Raw genomic sequence first — 11026 nt, forward strand, 5'->3', positions numbered from 1 at the left:
TGGGTGGCTGCAGGGGGAGAGGAGGGTCACTGGACATGGGTGGCTGCAGGGGAGCCGAAGAAAACCTTGCTAGAGCCCTTTTCATTTGTGTCAGAAACGGGCCTTTTTTACTAGTAACTGCATAATTGCCAACTCCGCCCCCAGATCACCCACAGTTTGGCGGTCTGTGGTGATATTCAGTGGCACTAACTGGTTAAGTGCCACTGAATATCAGCGGATAGCCCTGCACAGGCAATTTGACAGCCAGGAGCCATTTCTGGATGGTTAAATCACTTTGAATATGGACCCCAGAGTTTTTATGTGGACACGGGGGAGGGTGTTACAGCCATTTGCCAGAAGAGATCATGCTGGCCAGCCTGCAGGCTGGGAAGATTGCAGTAGTCCAAATGTGGCCATCTGCAGTCACTCCTACCCTTGCTGGTTCCAATCCCAAAATGGCTGCCATGGCTTTCAGCAAGTGGAAGGGAGGAACTGGGAGTTCCTTTGTTTCAGGGAGTGCTGGTGGTGGTGGAAGGAGTGGGGGCTGACTTCGGTTTTCGGCCAAAACCAAGCAGTGAATTTTGGCCACAGATCTGCCACCCCTCTGTTTCCAGGCCCAAGTAACATTACAGCAGTGATTATCAACCCTGTCCTTGGGACACACTTAGGCCCCTGTTTACAAAGCCGTGCTAGCAGCTGCTGGTGCACTAATGCCGATACAACCTATTCACTAGCGCAGCTTTGTAAACGGGAGGTGTGGGGGGGGGGGGGGGGGGGTTAGTTAGCCTAATTTTCAGGATTTCCAGAATGAATAGGCATGAGATGAATATGCATATACGGTGGAGGGCATGCATTTAAATGTATCTCATACATATTCATGACAACTAGACTCACTGGCTGTATTCTGAGGACTAGGACAAGAACACCCGCTTTACAGTGATAACCCAAAGTGAAAAGACAATAGTCTTTCCTACTGGTATGTTTTTAAGTAAATTTGCCCCCTAAAATGTGTTTCTTGTATCATTTGCTGTGCCTTTTGTTTATTTATTTGTTGCATTTGTACCCTACATTTTCCCACCTATTTGCAGGCTCAATGTGGCTTACATAGTACCGTAAAGGCGTACGCCAGCCAATTTATAACAAATACAGGTTATATTGTGGTCGAAATGAGGTAGGTGTGTATCTGGCACCATGAGGATGGAAAGGATGAAGATTGTATATTGTCCAGTACGATCATTGGTTATGTTGTGTTGCTGGGTGTGGGGATTTACGTTGGATTGGTGGGGTAAGCCTTTTTGAAGAGGGTGGTTTTTAGTGATTTCCTGAAGTTTAGATGGTCACGGATTATTTTCACTGCTTTTGGGAGGCCGTTCCATAGTTTATCCTGTTAACATATCTAACTGCTGATCTGTATCTTATTTGTCCATTGTGGTGTTTGGGGAGGGCAAGGTTAAAGTATGTGTTCTTCATGTTTCTATGGTGCTGTTATACAAGTTTAAGAAATCCCACTCTTCTTGCAGGTTTGAAGTTCTTTTTTCTGCCACAAGGTGTCACTGTTGAAGTACTTTGCTGGTCCAATATCTAATTGGTACCAAAAAGTACACAGGAATAGCCTTGCAGAAATCTGGTTAGAAATGCAGTGGGTTTCATTAAGAATGAAACAGGAAATTTAAGCAAAATTCCCTTTGTTTTATCTTGTTTTGCAAATGAAGTAAAGAAAAAAAAAAAAGAAAACAACAAAATGTCTTTTTTGTTTAGTTGTCCAAAAACATTGACCTTACAGCCAGCCCCATGATCTCACCCCACCATAAAAATCTGCACCACTGAATATATAAAGGAAAAAAAAAACTCTGGGCCTGATGCCATTCCCCCCCCCCCCCCCCCCCCCCCGACACACACACACACACACACCTTTGTCTCAGGGCTCCGCAGTTTGCTCCATTCTTGGGTCTTTTGAGGGAGGAGTGATCCTATCAGTTCTGTATTTTAGAATAGTGCCAGCCTTGGGTCAGCTTATGCCATTGTGAAATAGAGTACCAATGGGACAGGACAACTGGACTTACTCCCGCCCCTGAAAACCCAGGGATAGGGTAAGCTGTGAGGTGACGCAAGACTAGTGAAATGGTGGCTTCTGAGTCTTCCACAACTTTGTAAAATTTAGTTGGCACTCAGTTTGTAGTGCTTGCTATTGAAAAAAGAGCGCTCACAAAAAAAAAAATAAGTGAAATGACGCAAGAGCCACCAGTGAAAGAAAAATGTATGACCTACCAATTTTTATGATGTTTTTCCATGAAGGAAGTGGAATGACACTAAACAAAGATCCTTTAAATCTTAACGTTTACATAATTGAGATCTTATCTCTTTCTGTGAAGCCAGTGGTCAACTCAGAGGCAGATTTTGCATCATGAAAAGTGAACAGCTGACTGAGGAGACTGTGGCTGGTGCAGAGCTGGCAGAGATGAGTTCGGAAGACAAACAGAGCACAGAGGTGACATGTGAGATGATCCTAAACATGATGGAGAAGTGACCCCGGAGAAGGCCCTTCACTCCTCTGTGGGCTTGCCTTGAAGTTTCCGGCCAGTTGGAGAATGTTTAAATAGTAATCTCATTCTGCCTTTCGGTGAATGGTCTGCCTCCTTTCGGCTAAGATCAAATATCAGGTCTGACCCATGAGCTAAGGGTCCCTTCTGGATCTGCTAAGTGGGGATAGGGTATAGAAATGTTAAGTAGTAGTAGTAGTATTTAACATCCTCAGCCTGACTGGGGACACAAACCATTTGGACCCTGACCCAACAGGGAAGAATAAACCTCCCATTAAAAAAAAAGAATGAAAATCAGCTTATTTACATAACTGTAATGCCATTTCAAAGAATTTGTAGAAATAGAAAGTTGTACTTAGAGCAAGGCATCCCTTAGACAGATTCTAATTTCTTGACAGCTACCACATGAGGTGGAAGCAAACCTTTGCAAGCCTCATATAATGTGTTGATGAAAATCTTGAAAAGTTGCATAACAAAAAAATTTTGCTCCTGGGGGCACCTCTCATATGCGTCCTCTGCCTTGGGCTTTTTGCTTACTTCCCCCTCCCTCATTAATTCCTCCTGATCCCCTGCTTTTCCTTCCTGCTGCTGTCACCTCCCCATCCCATCCTGACTCATCTACCTCTTGGAAGTGAGAGAAGCTGTTGGGGTCGACCCTCTGCACTAAAGGCAGTCAGGCCCCGATGGTCAGAAACAAACGAGGGCGCTAGAGGCCAATTAGCGCTGGATTGGCCCCGCGTTTGCCTGCGTCCCAGGATCAGAGCCAGTGAGCATGTGAAACAACCGTACTCATTGGCTCTGACCGCTAATTGCATGCAAACGAGGGTCCCCGCATTCCTCCCTTTTGATCAGCGAGCAGCGTGCCAAACAAGGGTGCTGCCCCTGCTACAAACCTTACTACTACTACTACTACTATAAATCACTTCTATAGCGCTACCAGTCGTACGCAGCGCTTTACAATTGAACATGAAGAAGACAGTCCCTGCTCAAAAGAGCTTACAATCTAACACCAGCTTGGAGCTGACATTAGAGTTTGACAGGTCCGGGATTTTCTCCTGGACCTGTCAAACCTAAGCCTGCCCCTCTTCACACAAGGCCTGGAGGTCTGGTGGACTCTAGCCCCCCCCCCCCCCACCCCCCCAAACACTAAAAAGACCTGGTGGTCCAGTGGGACCGATGGACCACAACCCCAACACTAACAAGACCTAAAATTTGAGTCTTTGAAGGCTGAAATTTAATACATTCTAATTTGTATCCTGGACTGTAGTTTTTTGTAGACTCGCTGCTTTTTTTAGGTGACTTGAGCTTTCTGCAGTGGGGCCTCTCTATATCTGAATAATAATATCATTTGCATATGAAAAAAAATTCCCAAAGGTGACAAAAAACTCCCAACTCTAGACATCAGGATATTAAAATTAGAGAGTGGCTCTTGAGGAATACCATATTCCACCCTCCAAATGCTAGAGGTCATATTTCTGCACACCAAGAAACCCCTAAATCAACTTAACACTCTGTCAGTTTAGCTTATTTCACACAATAATTCCACCATATCGCCCATGAAGAGCAAGTGAGGGGATGCGGTGGCAGCAGCAACAAGGAGACAGCTGGAGTTTTGTGCCTGGGGTAACTTCCCGGCTCATTCCTGCTCTAGTTACAGCATTATTCCTGCTGCATGTATTTGAAATTAATTTCATGAGGTTATTGTGCGATTTCAAGTTTCACTGTGTTTCTTCATACCAGACCTTGTGTTTGCTTTCATTGCTGATCAGATGTGTTTTAACAGGAAATCCACAGAAGTTGTAAGTAGAGATAATCCCTTATATTTGGCTGTTTTAAGATACTAATGGTTTCTTCAACATCACTGCAGGTGACGAATGAATGTTCAATGTCCAGACATCTTCCTTAAACCACATGGTATTCTGATGCAGAGTGTCTGTGGATTTTTCATGCATTTTGGCTGTCCATTGCTTCTTTCCATCAGGCACTGAGAGCTTGAAGTCCTCAGCTCTCCACAGAGAACTAGCCTAATGGTTAGAGCAGTGGGTAGAGAAAGTAAGGGTTGAAATCCCACTGCTCTGCTTGTGATCTTGGACAAATCACTTAACCCTCTGTAAGTCCTCTACAGGGAAATACTTGAATGAAACTCACCTTGAGCTACTATTGAAAAAGGAATGAGCAAAATCTAAATGCCCGTTCTCACTGGTAGGCATCTTAATTTAAACAGTTGGTAATGTTTGCAACCAGGCCCAGAACCAGCCGGAAAGGGTAGATTTGTGTTGGTTAATTTTGAAAAAAAAGTGAACGAAGTGGGAAAGGGACCATGGATTCCAGAAACAAAGAAAACAAACTCAGTGCTTCAATAAATCTTCTTGAAGTACTGAGTTTGTTTCTGGAATCTGTGGTCCCTTGCCCACTTCTTTCATTTTTGCTACACACCCTGGGATCTTTGAGTTCTCCACCCTGGTTAATTTTGAAAAGCATGGAGCATTTTCTACAGCAAATCAGCTCCTGCGAACTAGCTTCCCTCTTTTGCTTCTAACCAATGAGTGAACAGCACCTCCTGCCAATCAGAAAGTAGCTGCAGCCTGCGTTCACCAGAGAGCTAGCTAGCTGCCTGCCAGCTAGGCTGAAGTTAGTAGTGAAGTTGCAGGGAGCAGAGCACAGTAAGGAAAACACATAACATTACCGTTGTTTTACAACTGCTGAATTTGGGCAGTTAACCTTGGATCAGTGTCTGAAGCGCCTGGCATTTGCATGTGGAAGGTCCACAGATCCTAAGCTAATTTAAAGGTAGACAAGCCAACAAGTTACGTAATGCGTGAAGGACTTTGTCAGTGGATCTAAAATGCTTTATTTATGCATTTTAGCTCTGTTAGGAACTTAGTAGATGAGCCAAACAAGAGCCGTGTACAAGGCAGGACTAGTGTCTTCAGCACATGGGCAGGTCATCAGTGCACAGGTGGAGTGCTGTTAATAACTATGGAAGATGAAGTGTGCAGGAATCCTAGTGCCTGCAGACTGAACCTTGACTGCAGTGCTTCTCACTTTCGTCTTATTTCTGCCAGTCCTAGTTCTTTGAGGATTGGCAGCCAACGGCCCTTCTTTATCTTGAAGGGTATGTGTGGGCGTGTTGTGCGCACAGTTAATGACTAAACACACATTTGTAGACAGAAGCATATTTGTGTACTATTCTTATTTCCTTACCACACCCTTAGATTGTCAGGGAACAGTATGAAAAGGGATCCAGCTCACAGTAAAATAGCTACCTCACCTCCCTTGTTAACTGAGCAGCCCAGTCCAGGGTTGGTTCTGCCCCAGTGCAAGCAGGGATCTGTAGTTCCCAGTGAGTTCCTCAAGAAAATCAAAACTACAAATCCATGCATTCTATGAGACAGAACCATAAGAATAGCCATACTGGGTCAGACTAATGGTCCATCTAGCCCAGTATCCTGTTTCTATGCTACTAGTCCCATGGTAAGCAATGGCTTCCTCTTGTCTATCTCAATTAGTATAGTGTGTACTTTTCTTCCAGGAATTGTCCAAACCTTTTTTAAACTCAGATACCACTGACCGCTGTTACCACATCCTCTGCCGACAAGTTCCAGAGCTTAACTATTCATTTAGTGAAAAAATATTTCCTCCTATTTGTTTTAAAAGTGTTTCCACGTAACTTCAGTGAGTGTTTCCTAGTCTTTGTACCAGGGGCGTAGCCAGACAACAGATTTTGGGTGGGCCTAGGCAAGAAGTGGGTGGGCACCAAGTGTTGTGCCCCCCCCCCCCCCCCCCCCCCCCCCCCCCCACCAACCACCACCAAAATAATATCTCGACTGATGGGAAAACGTTTCTTTCCATCTTGGCAGTCTGCAGCAGGCATGCGCTGAAAAATGAGCATACTCAGGTGCTGGTATCGTGGAGAGTAGCTGGCCAAGCTTGGGATCCCCACCAGCTACCGCTAAACGTGTGCTACTTTTGGGTGGGCCTGAGCCCTAAATGGGTGGATCCAGGCCCACCTGTGGCTACGCCACTGCTTTGTACTTTATGAAAGAGTAAAAAATCGATTCACTTTTACCCATTCTACACCACTCAAGATTTTGTAGGCATCAATCATATGTCCCCTCAGCCATCTCCTTTCCAAGCTGAAGAGTGCTAAACTTTTTAACCTTTCCTCATATAAGAAGAGTTCCATCCCCTTTGTCGTTTTGGTCTCTCTTTGAACCTTTTCTAAATCCAGTATATCTTTTTTGAGCTACGGCGACCAGAATTGAACTCAATACTCAAGATGAGGTCACATCATAGACCAATACAGAGACGTTATAGTATTCCTGGTCTTATTTACCATCCCCTTTCCTAATAATTCCTAGCATCCTGTGTGCTTTTTTGAACACCACTACACACTGGGCAGAAAATTTCAGCGTATTGTCTACAGTGACACCAGATATTTTTTTCTTGGGTGCGGACTTCCAAGGTGGACCCTAGCATCAGGTAACTATGATTCAGATTATTCTTCCCGATGTGCATCACTTTGCATTTGACTACCCCCTCCCCCCCCCCCCCCCAGCCAGTCAGCTTTTTCAGATGTCCACAATGAATATGCATGAGATAGATTTGCATATAATGGAGGTAATGTATGCAAAGCTATCTCATGCATATTTATTAAGGATATCCTGAAAACTTGTCCTGGATGGGTTGAACACTACTGCCTTGTAGATAATTTAGAGCAGAGTTCTTGTATTTTTAGATATTTTAGAATCTTTATTATAGAAAAAAACTAGTAAAAAAGCCCCGTTTCTGATGCAAATGAAACGGGGGCTAGCAATGTTTTCTTCTGTGTGCATGTGGGAGTGTGTGTGTCCCTGCCCTCTGGCCTCTCTCCCCTCCCCCCTCTGAGTCCTTCACTGTTACAGAGCCAGCGATTTGATTTCGTGCTCTGCTGTTTTCCTTCACTGACTGTGTTACAGAGAGGGCGGGGCAGACACTCATAGGGAAACCGGATATCTCGCCCCCTTCACACTTCCGGCTGGAGGCTTCATAGAACGTTGGTGTTGCTTTTTATATAGAGAGATGTATTGTTGCTCAGAGCAGGGATAAATACTAAGATATGATGTACTGAAGTTTATTTCAGTTTAAAAGAAAAGGTGATTCCTGCCTTAACAGCATATACTCATGACCTGGATTAGCCTTCTAGAAACAGGATACTGGCTAGATGGACCTTTGCTCTGATTCAGTATCAGTGCTTATGTTTTTATGTTCACACCTGATCAAAATTTCATCCCATCCTGGGCACCAGGAGTGTAGCCAGACTTCGGCGGGAGGGGGGGTCCAGAGCCCGAGGTGAGGGGGCACATTTTAGCCCCCCCCCCCAGCGCCGCTGCCACCACCAACTTTGACCCCTTCTGCCGACGACCCTCTCGACCCCCCTCCCGCCGCCAACCCACCGTCGCCTACCTTTGCTGGTGGGGGACCCCACCCCCCGCCAGTCGAGGTCCTCTTCTTCCTTCGTTCTGTTTCTGAGTCTGTACGTGCAGGACGTCAGACTCAGAAACAGAACGAAGGAAGAAGAGGACCTCGGCTGGTGGGGGCTGGGGTCCCCCGCCAGCAAAGGTAGCAGATGGCGACAGCAGGTTGGCGGCGGGAGGGGGAGGGTTGAGAGGGTCGTCGGCAGGGGGGTCCAGGGCCAAATCTACGGGGGCAAAGGGCCCCGTGGCCCCACATAGCTACGCCCCTGCAGGGCGCATATGTGGTTTTCTGAGTGGAACCCCAGTTTTCAGCACCTGGTATTGCAATGCATACACTGCCTCCAGGGCAAGGAGGAAAATCCATCAGGAAAAAGGTTCTAAATCTACTCCTCATGTTTTCTCTGGCCCTAATTTAGTTTCCAGCAGGTTTTGGTAGAGCCACTTGTCAAAGGAAATGGAACTGAAAAATAGTGTGTTTTTTTTAGCTAGCACGAAAGGGGAAATGAGTTGGTTTTAGTTCATTATTTTGTATTTGGATTTTGCTCACACCTTTCATGCAGTGAGTTGGAAGACTTCAATTATTTCAGTTCAGAGAGCACATTAATGGTATTTTTTTCTGTTATTATGGATAATTAGCTTTTTTCCCTGGCCATATTCCTGTTTCATGTTTTAAGTACTTCTCTGTAGTGACAGACTACAAGCATTACAATATTAATTGATTTCCCACTTTTCTTCACTGGGATTCATCTGTCCTGAAATTTGCATTGATTCTACACAGCATAGGATAAGCAGATCCATGCAGCAGTTTGTTATTCAAATGTTCTGCGGTCCATTAGGAATAATTTGACTTGCTTGGTGGCATAAGATTTCTTGAGCTGGTAATAAACAAAATCAACAGTGTTTGCTAATCAATTTCCTCAGAGCTGAATTATGCCTTGATGTGACCAGAGCACTTCTGCCTTCAAAACCAGAAAGTACACAGGTGATCTTTAAAGGGAAACTTGACCTATTGGCAGACATTTACTTTGTATGGTCGTATTTCAGAGAATTTTTGCATAACCAGCCGAGTACAGTAGCTTAATTTCAGGCCTGCATAGTTGGGTTGTGTTAGATTCGGTACAGCTGGCGGAAGAGAGGCAGTGGACTTTGATCCTGCTACGACGTGTCTTGGTGTCCATCATAAACAGTGAACATGGACCAACTCTCATGCTTTCTTTATGATCTGCGGTGGCCAAGTGCAACACCTTATTTCCTTACTGATGATTTTAGATCACCGTGGCAAAGGCGACTAGATGCCAGGTAAAAACTTAGAGGAATATGTAGCATTTTAAAAGTGATCGTATCGCGGCTCACAACTATGCAAGAAAACAAATTGAGCAGCCATCTCATGACTAGAAAGCTTCACTAGCACAGTAGCCTGGCTGCTACTTTCTCAATACTTACTGCGATTCCCTGGACCGGCGGCTACGACTAAAGGGACCGTACGGGCTCGCGACTCCACGTGGCGATCGGCTGGGCAGGAGCCATCAGGAACAGGGCTGCTTCCTTCGCGTCTCGGGCTTGGCTTGTGGGCGCGCTCCCGTTCAACGGGGGAGATCGCGGAAATTACTAGTACTTGCAAAGCGTCGTGTCGTGGTGTCAGGAGCGGCGTAACCGCGCGGCCTCAAGCAGGGCTTTTTCGCGGCGCTGGTTCCTTATATGCTGGTGCCCGGATGTCTGAAGGGGCCGTCTGGGCTCCGCCCAGGGGCTTTTAAACCCCTTTGTAGCTCTTCCCCCTTTTCAGCGGGGTGCCCTTTTGGCGGCGGGAACATGCCCATCACACCTTGCTTGCACCCCGCTGGCCCGGTGCGCATGCCCGTCGGGGCACGGCGCCATATTATAGGCGGCTCATGCACCCGTGGGGGCACTGCGCCTTGCTTGTCTGTATGTACCTGGCTACTGGCAGGCTGCATTGCTATGATGGCCTAAAACCATTCACTATCCCTGTGTTCACACAGTGATGGTTTTTAAAACAGGCAGCAACAAGACCAAAACCAGGAAATTGTCTCAGGACCAAGAAAGTAAGTAATAAGATCCTGTCACCTGGCAAATTTAAGCCGAGGCATGTTGTGTTATTAGTGAGGTGCAGAGCACTTTGTGCACTGTGGAAAAGTTGGTTTTATGTTTGTTGTAACCATGCACTGGTTTTCGTTTCATGAAGGTGACATAACTTTTTTTTTTGTTGTTGTTGCCCTAAGAAGTTGCCAGTACATTACGTGAGAAAAGTTACTCCCCACTTGTAAATTTTAGCATCTCTTCATTTTAATTAGTATGAGGTTTTGTTAAAGGGGAAATCTGTTATATGCAGTGTAAGAAAGAAAACGCCAATCCCACGTAAAGAAACTGCAGGGTACCCACAGTTCCACAGTCATATCTAGAAGGCAGTTTACCAGAACTTTCCTTTTCTTTTAGTTCAGTCACTTACCCTCTCTGGCTGCTGATTCGTAAGAGACACAGTTTCCCTCTAAGGAAAAAGGGAGGACTGATATGAACAATAATTTGTTTCTCTATTATTACTACTACTACTATTTAGCATTTCTATAGCGCTACAAGGCGTACGCAGTGCTGCACAAACATAGAAGAAAGACAGTCCCTGCTCAAAGAGCTTACAATCTAATAGACAAAAAATAAAGGAAGCAAATCAAATCAATTAATGTGTACAGGAAGGAGGAGAGGAGGTTACAAGTGGTTACGAGTCAAAAGCAATGTTAAAGAGGTGGGCTTTCAGTCTAGATTTAAAGGTGGCCAAGGATGGGGCAAGACGTAGGGGCTCAGGAAGTTTATTCCAGGCGTAGGGTGCAGCGAGACAGAAGGCGCGAAGTCTGGAGTTGGCAGTAGTGGAGAAGGGAACAGATAAGAAGGATTTATCCATGGAGCGGAGTGCCTTTGTATGGTTTACTGTTAAATAATAAATGTTGGAGCACAAGTATTTAGGGGCAGCTCCCCCCAACTAAGAATGAATGGTCAAGGGAAAGTCGGATTTCTGTTCTAGTTGTAAAATCTTTTTGAAAC

At 45.4% G+C, this 11026-nt stretch overlaps 1 protein-coding gene across 1 annotated transcript in view; it reads left to right on the top strand.

Moving 5' to 3' along the window:
* Positions 1-2506, top strand: part of CTCFL (CCCTC-binding factor like) — a 64645-nt gene extending 62139 nt beyond the window's left edge. The window contains exon 8 of the mRNA XM_030213458.1: positions 2352-2506. Within this exon, the coding sequence (XP_030069318.1) occupies positions 2352-2506 (155 nt within the window). The remainder of the gene's footprint in view (positions 1-2351) is intronic.
* Positions 2507-11026: the final 8520 nt, after the last annotated feature.

The sequence above is a fragment of the Microcaecilia unicolor genome, chromosome 8 (assembly GCF_901765095.1).
Source record: "Microcaecilia unicolor chromosome 8, aMicUni1.1, whole genome shotgun sequence".
Taxonomy (NCBI): domain Eukaryota; kingdom Metazoa; phylum Chordata; class Amphibia; order Gymnophiona; family Siphonopidae; genus Microcaecilia; species Microcaecilia unicolor.